This window comes from Propithecus coquereli, unplaced genomic scaffold (genome assembly GCF_000956105.1).
Source record: "Propithecus coquereli isolate 6110/MARCELLA unplaced genomic scaffold, Pcoq_1.0 Scaffold46, whole genome shotgun sequence".
Lineage (NCBI taxonomy): Eukaryota > Metazoa > Chordata > Mammalia > Primates > Indriidae > Propithecus > Propithecus coquereli.
In genome coordinates this window covers 6,653,663-6,675,053 of record NW_012150396.1, presented here as the reverse complement: position 1 = coordinate 6,675,053, position 21,391 = coordinate 6,653,663, and the positions used below count along the sequence as shown (strand labels likewise).

The 21,391-nt window shown below is 44.9% G+C and overlaps 1 protein-coding gene across 1 annotated transcript in view; it reads left to right on the top strand.

Moving 5' to 3' along the window:
* NPNT (nephronectin) overlaps positions 1-15,371 on the top strand; it is a 127,231-nt gene extending 111,860 nt beyond the window's left edge. The window contains exons 12-15 of the mRNA XM_012655086.1: positions 9,408-9,494; positions 10,309-10,407; positions 13,554-13,810; positions 15,175-15,371. Coding sequence (XP_012510540.1) covers positions 9,408-9,494; positions 10,309-10,407; positions 13,554-13,810; positions 15,175-15,291 — 560 coding nt within the window. The 3' untranslated portion in view covers positions 15,292-15,371. The remainder of the gene's footprint in view (positions 1-9,407; positions 9,495-10,308; positions 10,408-13,553; positions 13,811-15,174) is intronic.
* The last annotated feature ends 6,020 nt before the right edge of the window (positions 15,372-21,391 follow it).

The following is a 21,391-nucleotide window of genomic DNA, read 5'->3' as shown; positions in this document are numbered from 1 at the left end:
TGAGCCACCGCGCCCGGCCCAAAACTCTGTAATTTTTTACCAGGTGAAAAGAATACTGACATTTGTAATTTTTTCCAGGAGAAAGTTAAAGCTGCTTTTTGTATGTGACTCTCAGTTAAATTTTTTCTTCTGAGTCATGGTCCATTTAAGGAGAGATTAAGATTCTCTAATTCTGATGTAGTGCTATATGTTCTGGGTAATCAGTGTAATTTTTAGGGGAATTAGATGGCACCTCTCAAAATATTGTATATGTGCATAATCGTTTATTTCTTGAAATTCACATTTTTGTAATTTCTCCTCTTTCCCTCTCTGCTTCTGCTTTCTTTCTCGACTATTTTTTTGATCTCTTCATGATCATACAGTGGGATTTTTATTCATACTTAAGTAAACATGGTATTTACATTATTCTGCCACCTTAAGTCATAAAAATCTGGCTATTTAATGTCAAAAGGCATTCTCACATAGATCACATCCTTCTAAGTATTCCTTATGATGCTTTTTCTTTTTAAAAAGTTTGTCTTTATTACCATTGTTTCTGTCCATACCAACATGTACATGAATTAAAAATAGCATTGCAGTTCACCAATAAAATTCAGCGGAATAAAATTGAGGAAATATGGAGTTTCAGGGGCGCTTGAGAGCAATTCAGAGAGAGTGTGATCTTAAAGACCTGCCCGGGGAAAGGGTTGCTTTTATCCTGTGCCAGGGGTATTGCCTGCCAGAGATAGCACTGCTGCCCCTAGACGCTCCTGCCAACCATTACATTCCACCCCCTTCGTCTTCAGCAATAGCTGCTGGTTAAGTTTAGCACATGTGAGAATGTTTTAAATACTTCTTAGCTCTCTGTCTTACGGTTATAGCGTATATTCTAAATAGGGGAAGGGTTCTCAGCTTTTATTTCAGGACAAGTAACTGGTGTCTATTCACTGTGAAAACAGAAAGGAACCTTAGCACTATTTCAGTCCCCCGGCATTTATTTCTACACTGAGTATTTTCTTCACTCCTGGCATAATAACTTCCGAAGCCATCCTTCTGCTCTCCACAGATCTGAGAATAGAGTTTGGCTCCCCTCATTTCATGAATTTTCAGGCGATGTTCATGATGGCCACAATTTGGCAGCCTCCTCCAAATAGCCCCAGACTTAAATTGTGTTTGTCTTGACGTCGAAAGATATTTTTAAAGATTTTATTTTTAATTGACAAATAATAAGTATATATGTCTGTGGGTATGAAAGGTTTTTTTTTAATGGAAGAGGTTGTGAAACAGAGCTTTTCTTTATATTGTGACTGTGTCGAGCCCCCCGAAAAAAGACTATAAAGATGTTCTAAAAGAAAATCGAGGAGGAAAAAAATTATAAGAATATATCTTCAGCCCAGACTTCTCCCCAAACTCTAGACTTGTGTATCAACTGCCAGTTTACCCTTTCCAGCTGGGTGAAAATGGGTATCTCGAACCCAACATGTCCAGAATTGTCCCTCCTCTGCCCCTCAGGTTTTTCCACCCCAGGTGGTGGTACCTTCATCACCGGTTGCTAAGGCCAAATAATGCGGAGTCATCCTAGATTACTTCCTCTATACCTGCGTGCACTCTGTAAGGACATCCTGTTAGCCCTACCTGCTAATTATATCTAAAGTGTGACCACTTCTCAACACCCCCGGCTACCACCATGGCCCAGGTTCTCTCTCCCCTAAAGCTACAGGTCTAAAATCCTGTATCCAGATGACTTGTGGAAGACAGCAGTTTTTTCAGATTTTAGAAAAGAAAGAGTGTGCACATGCGGTATATTACCCCCTGAAGCAGTGAAACATGTTGACGTTTCTACAGCGAAATGTATCAGTGCTAACGAAAAGGGAAACACCAGAGATACTATCTCACCACATATATTTCCCAGCTCCTGAAATTAGTTCAAATAATTTTTACTTTATGCTTTTATCTAAAAGTCGGCCTGGGCCGGGCGCCGTGGCTCACGCCTGTAATCCTAGCTCTCTGGGAGGCCGAGGCGGGCGGATTGTTTGAGCTCAGGAGTTCGAGACCAGCCTGAGCAAGAGCGAGACCCCGTCTCTACTAAAAATAGAAAGAAATTAATTGGACAACTAAAAAAATATATAGAAAAAATTAGCCGGGCATGGTGGCACGTGCCTGTAGTCCCAGCTACTCGGGAGGCTGAGGCAGGAGGATTGCTTGAGCCCAGGAGTTTGAGGTTGCTGTGAGCAAGGATGACGCCACGGCACTCACTCTAGCCGGGGCAACACAGTGAGACTCTGTCTGAAAAAAAAAAAAAAAAAAAAAGTCGGCCTGTGTGAAGGTGCACACATTTTTTAATGCAAGAAGATTTAAGAAACAACCTCTTAAAACGATGTTTCCTGTAGGTATAAGCAAAGAACCGTGGACGGGGGAATTTTTGTTCATTTACTACTTCTGCAAAAGAAAGGAGTGCAAAGCAGCACAACAGTTACACAAACTTCCAGTAATGGGTTGGATATAATAGTTATAAATAGCCTTTTGGTATTCTAATTTGGGGCCTAAAACCTTGTCTCTAAATCAGCATTAATTAATTATCCAAGTGCGACATCCTTATGAGGTCTCTGTTAAATCATCCCAGTTCTATACAGCATCTCTAATGGTGACTGTCATTGGTAACAGTCATTTATTTGCTACAGCAATAATTCCTTAGGAGGGGGCAGACTGATAGAACCCCACTCTCCCCAGCAGGAGAGTGAGCTGTGTGTTTTGAAAATGTTCCCCAGGGGATTCTGATTCTCGATCATGTTCATTTTACCTTGGACATACTGGTTTTTAAAAATTCATTGAAGGTTTTATTAACGTCTATTTTTAGCCTTTCAAATTTTTCTTTACAATCGAGTGTGTCAGATATGTCTAATTTTAGCTAGGAAATTCAGATTACCTCAAGGAATATAATATAACCTGGAGCAAGAAACAGACTTTTTCCCCCCAAAGTGTTGTCAGAAGTCCATCTGAACCAAAATGACCTAGAATGTTTATTTAAAATGTAGATTCCTGATCCCTACGGCACAGGTGCTAAATCAGACATTCTAGGGAGAGTACTTCTCACTTTTTAATGTATGTATTACACACATCGCAAGGGGACTGCATTGAAATGCAGACTCTGATTCAGTGGGTCCGGGTTAGGACCTGGGACTCTGCGGTTCTAACCTGTCCCCAGGTGACGCCGCTGGTCTGCAGCCCGGGCTGTGGGTAGCAGAGATCGCTAAACCTCCAACCTAGCAGAGCCAGGTTCTGGGCGGAGACAGAACTATCCAAGTGTAGGATGTTTAAAGCTTTGCTATGTTATGCCTGGGCATGTGTCCACCTGAGTCATTTAGACTAAAGAGGAAAGGCGTTAATAGAAGCAAGATCATAGAATATAACGTCATTAATGTGTATCCGGGGCTCTTACGAGCGGCCATATCAGAGAACCAGCTTCACCGTCGCTGTGTTATTGTGGAACACGAGGATGTGTTGAAATTCCGGGTACCAGGAGGTAAGAGGAAAACTGTTTCCTTTTTACCCATCGCTGCTCTATTGCGTGCTGCCCTGAGGGTTTCCCCTCATTTCCCTTCCACGGATTTTACGGTCTGTGGCTAGTTCGATCCCACGGTTCTCAGTCATGGAAATGTCATGGGCTCTTTTTCTGATTCTCTGTGGCGATGAGTAGAAAGATTGTTTCTGCTGAGAGGTGAAAAGGTCTTCAAACTAGTTTGCTTTCTAATAAACACTGCGGCCCCCAGAGACCCCTAGCAAATGGCTGGCATCTCCCCGAAGGTTACATTTCTGCTGGTGTTTTGAGGCGTGAGTTGTCTCTGCTTACGGGTCAGGGTCTGGTGCTGTGAGTTCTGAAAGTTTTCAAGGTTTCTGATTTATATTTTAGTTGGATCCTATGGCGGCTAGTAAAGAAAAGATAGTTCTCTCTAGAAAGTATGAATTGAGTTCTTGCTGAATGTGAGCAAAGTCAGAAGTCAGATTTTTTTTTTAAAGTTACACACACATTTATTTGTATAGTTATAATGAAAAGTATTGTGCTCACAGCCACCCCATGATTTGAGGCATGTTACTAATTGCTGTGCCTTTGTTTTCTCTTCTGTAAGTCAGAGATAATAATAATGTCTTCCTCATTTGGGTTATTGTGAGAGTTGGATGGGAGGGTGCCTGTAAAACTCTTACCAGAGAGCTTGGTACATAATTGTAACTTAATACATATTAGTTATTACTAATACTGTTGATGATGTTGTGATCCGTTTATATAGTAGCGATAGCATTTCCTACTTAATTCCTAAAAAGACAGCCCTATTTCGTGTTCTAGTTCTGAGTTTATATTTTTCTGATGCTTTTCCATACGATCCACTATAATTTTAGTGTTATTTTTAGCTCCCTAGATCCTTTTGAAACAAATTGATTTGCAAGTGCAAACTATTATGTGAGCAGAGAAAATGAAAAGAGAAACTTGCTACTTTATATATTCTTTGCTTATCACCAAATAATTGGAATATTGTTTTTCATTTAGGTGTTTATAGTGCAAGGTTAAACAATAGTGATTTAAAAATAGAAACAGTACCACCTTAACTTCTTTACGGTGAAAATAATGACCACAGCCTTTTTCCGAGATGAATCTGTCTAGATGAGAAACTTATATGGTAGGTCTGATGAATGTCAGAAATGAAAGCTTCCTTTCTTCCTTGAAGTAGGTGCTTTTGGCCCGAGTGCTCTGACCCCAGCCCTACAGCAGACGGGTTTCTGCTCCTCCCCAGAAGGTACCTTCAGCCCAAACAGTCCTTGCTGAAAAGTCTACGTACCACCTGCATTTTGGTGCGCAGGACTCAGTCCTGGCAGAGCCTAACTCTCGTAGTTCCCTTTGGCTTAAAAGAGGGAAGGAGAACAAAACCCATCAAATGCTCTCTTGATGGGGAAAATTTGTATTACAATCCTAATGGTCAGGGGCTGCAAACTAGCACAACCTCTATGCAGAACAGTCTGAAGATACCTCAAAGAACTGAAAGTAGACCCACCATTTGATCCAGCAATCCCACTACGGGGTTTGCACCCAAAGGAAAATAAGTCATTTTATCAAAAAGACCTCTGCACTGGCATGTTTATTGCAGCACAATTCACAATTGCCGGGATGTGGAATCAACCCAGATGCCCATCAGTTCGTGAGTGGATTCAGAGATGTGGTACCTGTATACCATGGAATATTACTTAACGGTGAAGAAGGATGACTTTTAATGCCTTTTGTAACAATTTGGATGGAACTAGAGACCATTGTCCTAAGTGAAGTGTCTAAAGAATGGAAAAACAAACACCACATGTACTCACTATTAAATTGGAACTAACTGCTGAGCGCACATGTGCACAGAGGGAAGTAAAGTGGAACAGAAATCAAGCAGGGAGGAGTGGGGAGGAGGGGATGGGCAAAAACCCACCTAATGAGTATAACGTACACTATCTGGGTGGTAGGCACACTTATAACCATGACTCAAGCGTTATAAAAGCAATACATGTAACCAAAAATATTTGTACCCCCATAATACTTTGAAATAAAAAAAAAACCCTAATGGTCATGCTTAAAAAAAAAACACACATCATTTAGATACTCTATTCTCCTGGGATTTCTCCAGGCAGTGCCTGTGAGTTGTTCTGAAACTTTATTAAAGGTACAAACAATACATAAAGGAGAAATAAGTGTGTCACAGAAATGGGACTCATTACTGAGTAGCTGTGTCTGTGTTCCATCTTTCACCAGAAAGTTAATTTTTTCTAGTTTTGCTCTTTACTCTCAGCCCATAGGTGTCTTATGAACTTTATAGATTCTTCCCAGGGGATGGAAGCTTTGGCAAAGTCTTATTTCTGTGGAGCCCAGAAACCTTTCTCTTTTCACTGGGAATCAATAAATGTCTTGCCACCAGCAAGAGCCTTCAGAATATTAGCATAATTACGTACGTACCATTCTCCTCAACGCACTAAACCTCCAAGTATAGAGAGAATCTGAGACAGTGCTGTCTTCCGTGTTTCAGTCCAACAACAAATGCCAGGATTGGGCTGGAGAATGTCATGGGAACCCCCTTAGAACAGAAAGAGAATTTGCAAATCTACCCGTAATAATGACACTTACATTTTGCTATAGTTACTCTTTGCAGGAAGGTTGGCAGTGGCACAGGTGCGTGTGATAATATTTACATACATTTCTCTTTGCTTCCTCTTCATGTTGTCTGGGTGAAAATACACAGCTGACTGTTTGGGCAACCTCATTTATGAACACAGGTTATATATGAACATTACCACACCCCCAGGGAAAATGTATTTAGTAGAAAGAGCTGGGCCAGCATTTCTGACGAGAAGTTTCCGGTCTGTTTTCGTGGCTAGTTCCTCCACCGGCTCTAGGGCCCCACAGCTGGTATGAACAGCGCCGTCGTCCTCAGCCCGGGCAACGCGCTTCGTCCGCCGTCCGCCTGCTTCCCTACCCGTCGTACTTCTTTTAGCTCGTGCCGAAGGCTGTAAGAAGCAGTGGGCAAGGAATGCTTTTCAGTGGGTGAAACATTGACCAATGATGGAAGAATGGGGGGGAAATTTTCTAGAAGTGTATGAACATTCTTTAATTTACGTTACTTTTAGTCGTAACTGCCGTAGGACACCCACCCTCAGCTTCCTCTAGTCCATCCCGCAGGCTACAGCCAGGATGGCGGTGTTAACGTGCAAACCTTACCTGGCTTTGGTTTTCATGTGCATAGTTGAGATGATACGATAACATCACTTGAGTGATTCTCCCCACTGCTTGCTGCACTTTATGTTTTCACGGAAACTGTAAAATATACCAAGGAGTGGGGAGTGTTCCTTCTCTAGACACTGCAGCGGGCTACTCCAGGCCATCCACACTGGTGCGTTCAGGGAGGAGAATGAGTTAAACGATTTGGTGCCGTTGCAGAGTAGAGCACACAAAATCGCAAGAACTGATAGCTGCCGAGCATTTCAGGTCTCTAAATTCCTTGGAATGTTTCCCAGCGAATTGCGGGGAAGGCGTGCCCTGCTTATCTGCGGCTGAGTTAAATAGTTCATGGAAACCAAGTGCCGAGAATATTAACGGCAGGCGTCTGACCCTTTGCAGGCTGCTAGATGAGCGATGCTTCGGGTTGCTGTTTTTCAGATGCAGGCTCTCATCCCTTCCTCTCTCTTCAGACTCATCCCTCCATGCTTTCTCCGTTTCTCAACATCCTCCAGCCGCTGTGAACTCCTCTCTCTGAAAGCTCCTCGCACTGTCTCTGTAGCTGCTGCTTGAAACCCTCCCTCTTCCCCGACCCCAGCACTATGCTTTTTCCTTGCGGAGTTTCACATCCTCCCCTCTCAGTTCCAAGGGGGCTTCCTCAAAGAGGAGCTCCTTGGTCTCCCTGTGCCGGGCAGCCGTTGCGTGATCCTCCCCGTTTACGTTGAGACTCCGTTTGCCATTTGACAGTTCTTCCTCTGGGGAAAGAAAAGGGGGACTTGGAACATCGTCATAATGCCTTTCAACTATAGCAGTGCAGGAGCTGAGCCTGGTCCATTTCAGAGATAATTTGTGCAAGTTACAACAAGAGAAGGAAATAAAAGCATGATTGTTCCATAGAGTTTTGTGACTTTCTCTCATGAGAAATGGAGCGTGCTTGTCTACAACTTTGTAATATTTCTAGTAAATAATAGAGGCGTGTCCCTTCTCAGAGCCGCAAATGAGGACAGAAAAGCTGGGACTGGACGTCATTGCTGTCAGTCAGTCCTCTGGGGTATACAAGAGGGAGGGTCCCCAGAACAGGTGTCTCCTCCTCCTCCATCCTCGCCCCGCTGGGTGTGTGTGAGCGTGTGTCATGGGAGGCAAACGGGTCTTCACTGTTTTCACTTTTGAAACAGAAATGGAAAAATTTCAGAAGTAGTAAGCTAAAACAATTAGTGCAAATATTATGGGATTTTTACTTAATCAAAAAAATTCTTGCTAAACATCATAGGAACATCATAGAAAAAAGAACCTCTTTGACTGATGTCTGTCTCGTGGTATGCTACGTCTTCTACTCCCTGCTTATGAAAATAGCGCCACTTAATTGAAGTTCTGGCAAAGAGAAGGGAGTATCCCTGGCCTTTGGCCAAGAATTTCCCTCACCACCGTCAACATTCCGGCACGTTCCCCCACCCCGAGCCCAGTTCCTCTCCATGATGTCTCCCTTTCTAGCCCTTATCAAAATTTAGAATCATAATGTTCCTTTAGCTCCATGTCGAATGTCTGCTTCTCCCGTTAGAATCCAAGTTGGGTAAGATCCAAGTTCTCCTTGGCCCACCCTGTGTCCTCGGAGCGCCCACCACAGTACTTGGCATCTGTTTGGCAATCGGATATACATCGAATGAATAAATAAATGATTTAAGTGAACCGATTATTTTTTAAAGTGGATCTGTCAGCCCTGTCCCACTTGTGTCCTCTGAGGAAGAGTGTTGACAAAGTACACGGGTTTCCGACGGGGTCTTTGCGTTCACTCGGTAAACACTTCCTGAGTGCCTGTCACGGGGTCAAGCCCCGGGAATGCCACCTGGACGAGACGAGATCGATGTCCTCCAGGACCTCAGAGACTAGCAGAGGGACAGACACACACGTGTGTGGATAACTGCAGTGCTTCTCGAAAGCGTGTGTCACGGGGGCGTGCAAACACGAGCTGTTGAGTTTGGTTCCGCCTGGGGCCCGAAAGTCTCCGCAGAGGCAGCGGTATTTATGCTGGGCCCTGCGGGACGAGGGGGAGAGTGGCAGGTTCATTAGCAGGACAGAGGGTGTCAGGTGGGAGACACGAATGGCATGTTTGGACAGCGCTGTGTATTTTGGCGGGGTGGATTGTAAATGCTGCACCAAGAAGTTTGGATCTGATCAGAAAGGAGCCGGGGAACCCACTTAAGCGAGGCAGGCCACGGTAGGAAGTGTGCGTTAGAGCGCGTCTACACTGCAGAGCTCTCTGGAGGGGAATAGCTGCGGCAGTTAGAAAGTCAAACCACTCGCTGCTATCATAGGGATCGTCCATTCAAACAGCCTTAATTTAACGATCATAACAAGGTGTGTTCATAGAGATGAATTTTAGAATTTCCTAGAGATGAACATTTTGCCAGAAATTTGGTAGCTCTTTTAAAATGTATATTGCAGATGAAGACTTTTAAATTATTTTTATGTCGAAGTTTAGAAAATCTTGCAAATCATTGTTTAAAAGTTGTATCCAGATAAATGTTACAGCGTAAATCCCCGCAGAGCAGACTTCTCGAGTCTTTATGGGAAGTGTAATTAAATGTTAGATTCTTCCAGACCGGTGAAATGCCCAGGTCTTGTCCGCCTTCCCCTGTTAAAGGTACTGCCTCCGCTTCTCATGAAAAAACAAACCAAAACCTTTCTCTTGCAGTTCCGCGGCAGCCTTCAAATGATCTGCTTGAAATGTTCGAAATAGAAAGAGGAGTCAGTGCAGAAGAAGAAGCAAAGGACGATCCAGGTGGGTACTTTTCGCGCCGTCACGATGACATTTTGTCGTCTCCCTGTTTCATGAAAATAACTTCTACATTGTGGATGGTGCGCCATCATTTGGGAAAATTATACACCTTTTTTTTTTTTTTGCAACGGAGTCTCACTCTGTTGTCCGGGCTAGAGTGAGTGCCGTGGTGTCATCCTAGCTCACAGCAACCTCAGACTCCTGGGCTCAAGCGATCCTCCTGCCTCAGCCTCCCGGGTAGCTGGGACTACGGCATGCGCCACCATGCCCGGCTAATTTTTTCTATATATTTTTAGTTGTCCAGATAATTTCTTTCTATTTTTTAGTAGAGACGGGGTCTCGCTCTTGCTCAGGCTGGTCTTGAACTCCTGACCTTGAGCGATCCATCCACCTCAGCCTCCCAGAGTGCTACGATTACAGGTGTGAGCTACCACGCCTGCCCTAAACCTTTTTTTTTAAACAACTCAATTTCCTCTCTACTTAAATCAGTTGAGCAAAAATAACTGTGAACCATCATTTTCTTTGTACAAAATATATTCAAGTCGTATTTAAACGGTGAGAAGGAAATCACGTCGTCTAAGTGATGATGTAACAAGGTCATGATTTGGCAACACTCGTGCGTTCTGTTTTTACAGACGAGGACACGTGCACGATTGTGCTGAGAAGAATAATGCAATTTCCTTTCGATCTCGTGGAGAGAAGTTCTGGTGTGTGGCTGGGAGAGAACGCTCGTTACACGAGTGCCCCGAGTTCACAAACTGACGTGTTGCCGTTTGCTGTCAGTGACCTGCTCACCTTTCTGCTCATTTCCTTCCAGGTGTCCTGATACACAGCTGTAATTTCGACAGCGGACTTTGCGGATGGATCAGGGAAAAGGACAGCGACTCACACTGGGAACCAGTCAGGGACCCGGCAGGTAAAGCCGTTTCGTCTGACTTTTGCTGGTGCACATTCGGTCTGGTCCTGTCTGAAGACCCTAGTCCTGCTGACCAAGTGCACTGTGACACATGTCTGTGTTCACTTAGCAGAGACGGTCAGAAAAGATCACCGGCATTTATATTCCGTTTTCTTTAAGTGAGCTAAATTTGTTCGCTCTCCATTAGTATTAAATTATGGGAGACAGGTAGTTAATTAAAAGGCCAGTGAATTTGTCTCAACAAGGCTTGGTAAGCAAAATATTTAGGTTTATTCTTGCATATAGATTTCAGGTTATTTTTAGTGCCCCATTATTAGGAATAAAAAAAGTAATATTGTGGGAGGTGGTCTCTGATCGGTTTTTCAATGATGTCCCTTTTTTTTTTTTTTCAAGATTTGAAAGATAGGAGGTGATGATAGAACTCCTGTGAAGCTGTGATTATCTAAGAAAAATTTCACTCTAACTTGGATGCTGGATAACACAGTTATAAATTGCCACCGCTTATGCCATAAGAGAAGGTTATGAGAAAGGTGGGGGTGAGAAGTAGGACCCGTGGCTGGAAACTACAGGGGGATTCATTTTGGCTCACTTACAGAGAGAACTTTCTAGAAGAACCGTCTCAAAAGAGAACAGGCTGACGTGGAAGGGGTGAGCTCTCTGTTGGAGGAAGCATTTGGGTGACATAGGGCAAATGTCATTAAAGAATTTTGAGCATCAGATAAGGGCTGGATTAGAAAACCTCTTAACCCAGCTCTTAGAGCCCCCGATTCAGAACAGAACGCCCACGGAATCCCAGGGAAATTGGCGAGCAGTGTTCTAGCTTGGAAAAAAAGAAGGAGACTGAGAGATGACAGAGAGTTGGGAGAAAGTGGTAGGAATGCCCGGCATACGTCAGGAGGGAACTGCAGGATATATTTCTAGAATATGGTGGGGAATTTTAACCATTTTCTGATGAGAAATACTAATAAAGCTTGCCTTTTCATGCCTATTTTTCTTGTAGGAAGTTCAGGTGTGTGTATGTGTGCGTATCACGTAAAGGCCAGAGAAGAATATAAGTAATTTAATAAATTCTGTGTGTTATTCCAACTAGCAAGCTAATTGTTTACTTCTTTCTATCTAGATTATACCATTTGTAAAAATATGTATTTGGATGTCCAGTCATGACTGATGTTAACGGTGTGCAGTTCTTATCCAAGATCCAGATTTGCGAATGTTCCTATATGCTAATATTTCTAAGAAAACCCTCAGTTAAGTAAACTTAACAACCTTGAGAAGCAGCTGCAAAGAGATTGCATTCGCTAACTGCCCCTCCTGGGGCTGCTGGGTCTTGTTTACCACGTTTGGTTTTGAACGTCATTGTAAGATGTGTAATGAATACCTTCCTCTAAGTTAGAAGTGGAAAATCGTGCTACCAACAGACGTGGGGGTGTGCTGCGGGCAGGCAGTGTGGCCCTGAGGACACACCCTTCTGCTGTGAATGTCAAGGCTAGACCTGAGACCCTTTTTCTGGAACCCTGATCTCTGGAGAACAAGGGTTAAAGGCAACTCTGACTCAGCACTCTGCTGCTGATAGCTATGAGGAATTTATTTAAATATGTACCAAGCATGCCAGCATGTACATGCAGATCTGTCTCTAGACCTGCGAGAGCCCCACGGGGACTCGGTGGAGGAAGAGACACTTCCAACCCTAACCCTAACCCTAACCCTAAGAAGAGACTCTACCAATAATAGGACACCCCAAATCTTAACTATGTCTTATGTAAATTAAGCATAAGAAGGAGGCGATGGCTTATCTCTCAACTGAAAAACGAATGGGGCTCCTACCAAAATACACACATAGGCTCAGCATTCTGACCATGTTTTCCCTATGGAAAAATCAGTGTTGAAACATAGAATGTGTTTTCCAGTTGGCCGAGATAAAACAGCCTGAGAGAGGAATGTCATTCGTACATGGATCGAGTTTCAAAATACCACTTACAGCTTTCTCTTGAGAAGCAGCATTTTTCACTTCACTGCTGCTAGAAGTTTCTTTTTCAATTGCAGTTTCCCTAACGACAGAGGGAAGCAAACTCTGTAGCCCCAGGGCTTTGGGGAGATCGTCAAAGTGATGAGTCTAAAGTGAAAGCTTTTATTAACATTTTGTGTTCATGTATATACAGTAGAATATATTTATGAAGTAAACATGTAGATTTGTTTTAATATAAAAATGTTTTAAATGACTTACCGCCAAATAAAACTGATACTCCGGGAAGATGCGGAGTTTTCCAGAACACCTTTGTATCTTCCTGGGGTCAGGTTTACACCAGTGTGAGGTATAGCAAAGACCCTTCTGTAGTTAGAAATTTTAAAAAAGTGAGGGGAAGAGAGAACAAATAGATATAGCACCCTTTATATCGCCATGTGCTTTAGTGCACAGAGGTTAATTAGCCACATAGAAAATTCTTCCTGGAAATTTAGGGTCAGTTCTTCCAAACCACCCAGATGGCCTGGCAGGGGGTGTTGGACAAGATAATCATGAACTGGTGAGACTCAGAAGGTGCTGGATGAATGTGTGTGTGTGTGTGTGTGTGTGTGTGTGTGACCATATTCCACTGGAGACACTCTGTGTTTGGATCACTGAGTATTGTGTGTCTTTGGCATGACTTCTCTCTGTGAGCACAGTGAGTCTGTGTTTTCTGTAAACAAAATCCATAGAATTTAAAACAGGTATAGGCCGGGCGCGGTGGCTCACGCCTGTCATCCTAGCACTCTGGGAGGCCGAGGCCGGCGGATCGTTTGAGCTCAGGAGTTCGAGACCAGCCTGAGCAAGAGCGAGACCCCGTCTCTACCAAAAATAGAAAGAAATTAGCTGGACGACTAAAAATATGTAGAAAAAAAAAATTGGCCGGGCATGGTGGCGCGTGCCTGTAGTCCCAGCTACTCGGGAGGCTGAGGCAGGAGGATCGCTTGAGCCCAGGAGTTTGAGGTTGCTGTGAGCTAGGCTGACGCCACGGCACTCTAGCCAGGGCAACAGAGCGAGACTCTGTCTCAATCAATCAATCAGTCAGGCATAGAAATAAGTCATGTTTTTCTCCTTCAAAAATCCGGAAGTCTTCACAAACAGAACACCGAGGCCCCTGCCGTGCTGTCCCGCCTTCCCGTTGCAGGCGGACAGTACCTGACCGTCTCGGCTGCCAAAGCCCCGGGGGGAAGAGCCGCGCGCCTGGTGCTACCCCTCGGCCACCTGCTGCGCTCGGGGGACCTGTGCCTGTCCTTCAGGCACCGGGTGACCGGGCCGCACGCCGGCACGCTGCAGGTGTCCGTGCGGAGACACGGGGCCCACGGCGCGGCCCTGTGGGGGCGAAGCGGCGGCCGCGGCTGGAGGCAGACGCAGCTCACCCTGCGAGGGCCCGAGGCCAAGAGCGTGAGTAGCTCCCGCGGGGGGAGTCTGGGGTCTGCGTGCGAAGAGCTGGCTGTGGAGCCAGGCTCAGACCACAGGCTGTGGTGATCCTGGGCAGGTGACCCCGTGCGGTGTCTCCCTCTGAAATCCGTTCCTGCTGCTTCTTCCCTCTTCACTGCAGCCTGTGACCCCCTCCTCCCGACCCTGGTGAAAACCACTCTTCTTAATGAAAAAGCGTTTAGGGCTGGAACCAGGTTAATCCACAGTTCGAAGGGCAGGGCGGTGGGCTCACCTGTGCCTGCTTTTCCTTTCCTTGAATTCCTGCACTTCAGCTCTCACCACCACAGATTTCCCTGGGGATGGTTCTTTTCTCTCTTCTGAGACGTTTCTTTAAAGCTCGGTTAGGTTTTTCTTTGCCCCAGAGATCTTAGTTCAGCAGCCCCGGGTGGGAACCTCGGACCACAATTGGAAAGCGCTGTTGCATTCTGGACAGGATGTCGGAAGTGCGTTGATCGAATATATAAATTAGATCTTAAGCAATCAAGGCATAGGTAGCAACAAGACGTTGAACGACATCCCACCAAAATAATGAATGCGTTTGGGAAAATGTCTTCTTTATGTTGCTGCTCATAAAACTTGCTGTTAGGAGATTCTGCCTCTTTGTAAGTTTCTAGAAACTATTGTAGAAAGAAAAGATAGATTCCATTAATACAGCTTTTATTAGGGTACTTGCATTTTGTTTAATTCTTTGATATTATTCCTTAAAGTTTTTCTCAGTATTTACATCGTTTGGAGAAATAAAACAAGATAATTGTTTCAAATCAAAGCATCGAAAGGTCTCTCCTGTTTTAAAAGGACCAAGGATGCTCTATAGAAGATAAAATACAAGAATAGTGAACATTTTGGGTTTTGCACAGGTATAAACAACAGTGGGATTGGATTATGGCATTCGATTCTGTTCCATTTTCGGCAGTAAAACTGTATTAACCGAATGGAAGAACTAGGACACATCTAAGACAGGCTGCGCGAACGTGATCTTTCAGATCTCTTAATAGCGGTGCCTTTGTATTCTGTCACACTCTTCCTCCCGCCCTGGCAATCCCTGACAAAAGGGCTCACTCCGTAAACATTCCTGGGGTGACTTAGTCCGCAGTTAAAGTGGCTTCTCAAAGAGTGACTGGTGCTGAGCAGCGTGGTCTGAGCAGCACTTTCCTGAAGTTTCTACTGAGAGACAGCGTCAGGTGACAATGGCCACTGTGTCTGGTCCCTCCTCCTGTTCAATAAGTTTGCCGTTCCGTTTTGGGGAAGGTTCGCCTCCATTTTGCGTCCCAGGCGTGCGTTGGAAAGGAGCGGAGGAGGCCTGAGCGCTGCGTGCCTTCTCTCCGCAGGTCATCTTCAAAGGCGAAAAGAGGCGCGGTCACGCCGGGGACATCGGCCTGGACGACGTGAGCTTGAAGAGAGGCCGCTGCTCTGAAGAGCGCCACCAAGTCCCAAACGCGCAGTGAACGCCTCTACGGCCCCCTCTTCTTCCAGTCCCCATCTTCTCGCGTCTTCTCCCCTCATCAGGCCTAGGCGAAGAGCGGGTCGGCGGGCAGGAGGCAGCCTGGCGGTGACCCAGGGCTCGGTGGCCGGATTTCGCGCGGTCCCCGTGACGCCCTCCTGGAAACACGGGTTTCTGCAGACACATCCGGGCCACTGCTGGATGTTGCCTTCCACCCCACGTCTCTTTTTAGAAGGCCTTCGGCACGTGGGACCCAGGCCATCCTTCACCGGGTTACAAGGCGCTCTTTGTAGCGAATGATGGGAGCAAATTCAATCATGGGAGAAGTTTTCGAAAGCAATCTGTGCAAACGGCCATTATGTTACCTGTTCAGTGTGTTGTACCCTGAGTAGCTTTGACTTCCCTTAAGGTAACAGCGTACAGTGTGCTTGTGAAGTGGGTTTATCCTCCTCACCTAGGTTGGTTCTGGCCTGACCCGAACTCTTTTACTGCCATTCACTTTATAAAATAGGGGTGTGTAACATATCAAGATGCATTCACTGTTATCTGTATTTTTCTTTTAAAGACAATTACGTAGAGCGGGCACGTAATCCTTCGTTAGTGCTATTGTGTTCTGTGTAAATGTGCTATTGATATTAAGTATTTCCGCGTTCCCGATATTTGCAGACTCCAGTTGCAAGGTAAAGGGCAGCTCGTGATCTCTTGGGTGAAAAAATAACATGGTGAAATGTCACCCGGTTCCATGACCTTACATTGGCAGCCAGAGAGAACTGGCAGAGGTATCAGGTTGTGTTAGTGGACTGACAAATTTTTTTTTAATAGCCTTGAGTTTGATCTTTGCAAAGGGTAGCAGACCATTTCAGGAGATAAGAAACTGCAGTTAATACATAAAACCTTCACCGTTTCAGGTGATACTTGTAAGCCAACAGCTTTACCGTCGTAACACGGGGCTCGCTGGTAACCTGTAAGCTTTGTCAAAGTTTCGGTTGTTTTGGAGAAAGGATCGTGTTGAAGGAAGCATCGAGGAAATGACCCCAGCACAGATTTTCCTGCAAAGTTTTAAATCAAAGTGTGGGCAGGTGTAGCTCGTCCCTCGTGCTGTGTCAGGACGGGCGGGAAGTCCCGTGCTCGGCGGCATTGCGTCGAGAGTAGGATTCGCGCACGCTACGGGAGCGGGGCGGGATGGGAACTCTGAGATCCACAAACCCCCAACTGTATTTCCTCTCTGCATATTTTACGTTTCTATTTAAAAATAATGGGACTTTCAAAAGGCCTCTTACGCCTGAGGCTCTTCTTAATTTCTGATTAAGTAATCAAAATATTTTCTGCTGTTTCTGCCAGGAATCACAAAGATGATTAAAAGGTTGGGAAAAAAGAATCTATGATGAAAAATTACAGGAACTGGGATGATTCAGCCTGGAGAAGAGGAGACCGAGGGGTGAACCACGGACGGGTTTCGAGCGTGTGAGGGGTTGGCGCGGAGAGGGTGGCAGCCAGCTGTTCTCCACTGAGAATAGAATGAGAGGAAACAGGCTTAGACTAGAGTGTGGGGATCACTTCTGGGCAGGGACAGTTGTTAAATTAGAATCCTTTATAACAAAAACAAAGTGGGGTGAAAATCTCATTCCCCTCCCTGCCCCCACTCCCTCAGCTTTTTAAAAATTAGATAAAAACCCATCTATTTAAGATGGTTAAAGATGTTCTTACCTGAAGGTAAAGTGACAGATCACAGGATCTCCCAAAAGCTGTTTTGACCCTGTTGCTGGTAGGGAATGAAAATCCTCAGCACCACGTGCTGTCGACGAGGCTCTAATTCATGCCTTTCCCTCTTGACCTCTTCACGAAGAGGAGAGAGCCTACCAAATGCCAAGCTCACTAAAACATCTCTCCTTTTATGGCAAACTGAAAAGTATTAAAGCCAAAAGAAGAAAAAAAATCACCAAAAAACTATTGATTCCAAAAGAGAATACGATGGACAGGTATTTCAGTATCTCGGTGATGTCCTAGTGTGGTGTGTTTTAAAATTATTTTCCTTGGTACAAGTATAAACCGGTCACTTGCTGAGTGGATGACGTTTCGTGGTTTTAAAGACACCGGGATCACAGTTCAGAGAGGTTTTCGTCTGGGGCATCTTCCTGCTTCGTGTGGGACGCGTCAACTCGGCTTCTGAAAACAAGTGCGCTGCCCAACGCCGCTAGACCTTCCCTTCCCCTCGGTCTCTTACCAGTTGGGATCTCCCAGGTTCCACAAAACAGTGACGTTTTTTGAACAGTAGGTCCAATAGAAGGTCTTTTGTCATTTAACATGGTAGAGGCAGGGCTGGAGGCAGAATATAAATCATTAGGCCTTTGAGTAGAGGCAGAGAATACGGCCTTAGATCCATTTTCGATGATTCATTTCCTTTTGGGTCATAGAACTGCACAGCTGAAGACAAAAGGGGGAAATAATTGAAAATGTTACTTTTAGGTGCCAATAATATATTGCACTAAACCGATGGCAGAAGTTATCCAAAGTACTGTATACCATCTTGTTTATTATTTAATGTTTTCTAAAGTGAAACATGTCAGTGGTTTTCCAAACAGCCAAATAAAAACCATTCTTTGTAAATAAAAACAGTTCATTCTACCAGCTGTCTATTCTTGTTGTTTTTTGAGTTTTGTTTTTTTATGACTGGGAAGAAAGTATTGAGGTGGCTAAATGATGTTTCACAAAAGCCACCTGGAGTGGGACCCCTTTACTGCTTGGAAGACTGGGGACACATTGCCTATAGGGTTACGCTTTCTAGGTTATAAAACAGTCACCTTTTTTCATCAGCACGCACAGGAAAAAGGTCAAGAGATCATTGTAACCCATGTCGTGCCTTAATAAATCGCCTTAGTTATGTTTTATTTTGTTGTAAACCTTTGCTCCAAGTTCTTTTTTATGGAAAAGCAAGGTAAGCTACAAGTAGATATAAATATATGAATTATAAGTGAAAAGTCTTTTTTACTAGTGATTGTGTTAATTTATAACATTTTACTCATACTCCAATAACCTTTCCTGATGGATAAAACAACTATAAAGGAACAAAATTAATAAAATTATGCAAGAATGAAAGTCCTCACGCAGAGTTACAGGGAACACACTCAGGGGCTTCTCTCCAATACCGAGAACTCCACAGCTAAGTGACTCAAATCTTGGATAAATACATGATTCAAGGAAAAAGTAAAGAGAAGCCAGGTGTTTCCTTTTCTCAGGGCTCCTTCCTAATCATCCCTCTGAGCTCTGAGCAGTCCAGGTTTTCTGCGTGTGTCAATCAAGCAGCTAGACTTCTGAAGACTGAGTTTGAGGCTGAGGGTCGGGAGGAGCATTGATTTACTCAGCAGATGTTTAAACTCTGACCAGCGTGCGCGGCTCTGGGCCCCGCAGCGAGCAGACTCCCCCTGGGGGTTCCAATCCAGAGAGGGAGACGGACATTTATCAAAGTCACAGAAGTCGATGCAAATTTGCTGTTCTGAGAGAGTGCGAGGTGGGTTTCAGGGCCTCACCCACCGTTCCTCAAACGTTACCGTACATGGGAATCACCTGGAATCCTGTGAAAACGCGGCTTTCATCCAGCGCACCTGGAGTGGGGTTTAAGATTCTGCATTTGTGACGAGTTGCCGGAGGAAGCCTGCGCTTCTGGTCCCGGGGCCACGGTGTCAGGCGGGGCCTTGATCTCCGCTGACGGTCGCCGCTGGAAAGCCGGACAGCCCGTGGTTGCAAGATCAACGCTCATAAGAATTCAGTAAGTCCCAGTGTATTTTTTTCTTGCAAACAACTTATTTTCTGAGTACGGGTTATTTAAGCTTGCCCACCTGGTACAGAACGTTGTTTTATCTCACAAATGGCAGGGCCTTCAGAATACGGAATTCATAATGGAGGATGCAGAAATGCGAGGCGGTGAGCTAGGAGGTCTGCATTTTAGAAGACAAAGGGACATTCATAAATTGGAGATAATTTAATAGAAATGCTTTTCGGGGCTCCAGGATGCAGAAACCTGAAGTTACAGCAGAGATTAGTTCCAGCTGGATTTTTCTGGGGTTAATTCATGAAAAGCTAAAAATTGAGCTTCACTCATAATCTGATCATTTAATTTCTAAGAGTATAGATTACTGGCCCTTAGGGCTGTTCCACTGTTTCATGCCCAGCTTCGTGGTCTAGAGCAAGTATTCTGCGGTATTCTAGATCCGCCTTCAGATGGTCTCTCCCTATCTGTTGAATTATCTAAAGCAGTCGTTTCCAACGGGGGCGGGGGCAGTTGTGACCCTCAGGGGGCATTTGTAATGCATAGAAACATTTTTGGTTCTCATGACTTGGGGGTGCTACTGACATCTCGTAGGCAGAAGCCAGAGAAGTTGCTGAGCCTCGCATAAAGCCCAGGACAGCTCCACACTGTAAGGAATTACCTGGCCTAGAATGCCAGTAATGCCAAGGTCGAAAATCCTGATCCAAATCAGTGATTCTAAAGCAATGATTTTCAAAGAGTGGTCCCCGAACTAGCATCACCAGTCCTGGGAATGTGCTAGAAAAGCAAATTCTCGGCCTCCACGTCCAACCAACAGAATCAGAAACTTAAGGTGGGCCGGGAATCGGCCGTAACAAGCTCTCCAGGTGATTCCAACAGGCTTTACTGCGAGGCTGTTGCCTTGTTAACTCTGTCTTCCACCACCCAGCTAGAAAGAGTGGCTGGCAGGGACCGAGTTTCGGGGCCGTGCTCCCCCCATCTCGCTCTTTAACTCCGAACGTTCGCGGTCGTGATTCTACAGACGTTGCTCCTTCGGGGGCTGCTCGTACTCTGTGAGACCTCGTACGTGGCCCGGGGCCTGATCTGCGAGTATCGCCACATCCGCAGCCCTTGGCAGCCGCGGTCAGCTCCTCTGATGGTCCCTGAGATCCTCTCTTCCTGGGCTCCCTCCCGCCACAGTCCCACCCTGCCGCCGTCTACTGGGAAGCTCCCAGGAGACGTCACAGAGGAGCCCCGAGCTTTATTAATTAGTTTGTTATTTCTCTCCCCTCTCGTCCTTTCCCCCAAGCCTGCTCCCTTCCACTAATTCCCTCCTTGTCTGAATGAAAGCACTGACATCAATTTCATGAATCCTTGAAATCTGACAGTGGTTTTCTTTTTTGCTTATTTATTTAGATCGTGGACAAATTCTAAAAATTTCGCCTTCGAGATAATTCTTCTCTCCCCCTCACCAATCAAAAGTGTGAAATATTTGGGATGACTTTTTTTAAAATTTAAAGTTAAAAGAATGAGTTGTTCCATACTGATTTAATTCATAAGGCCTTTTAGATAATGAGTCGCTAGTGCTGCTGTATTGCAGCACTATTCATAATAGCCAAGATAGAGAATCAACCGAAATCACCAACAGACGAGTAAAGAAAATGCGGTATATATACACAGTGGAATACTATTCCTAAAAAAGAACTAAATCCTGTCATTATTGGCAACATGAATGAGCCTGGAAATAAATCAGGCACAGAAACACAAATATCGCGTGTTCTCACTCATGTGGGAGCTAAAAATTGTTTTTAAGTCCATGGCGGTAGAGGGTAGAATGGTGGTTATCAGAGGCTGGGAAGGGGAGGGTAGGGAGAGGTTGATTAATGGATACAAAATAAAGACAGGCAGGCTGGGTGGGGCGGCTCCCCCTGGAGTCCCAGCACTTTGGGAGGCTGAGGCAGGAGGATGCTTGAGCCCAGGAGTTTGAGGCTGGAGTGAGCTATGATTGCACCACTGCACTCCAGCCTGGGTAACAGCTAGACCCAGTCTCTAAAAAAATAAATAAACTAGACAGGAGGAATGTGTTCCGGTGTTCTGCAGCATCGTGGGGTGAATATGGTGTAGCCGTAATTCATTGCATATTCTCAGAAAGCTAGAGGAGAGGATTTTGAATGTTCACAACACAAAGAAGTGATCAATGCTTGAGGTGATGGATATCCTAATTAATTTGATCATTTCACATTGTATGCACATGTCAAAATATGCTGTACCCCATAAACATGTACGATTACATGTCAACTCAAAGGGAAAAACAACAGTACTGCTCTGTCCTCGCTCATGAAAGAGTCGTGTCTCCTTG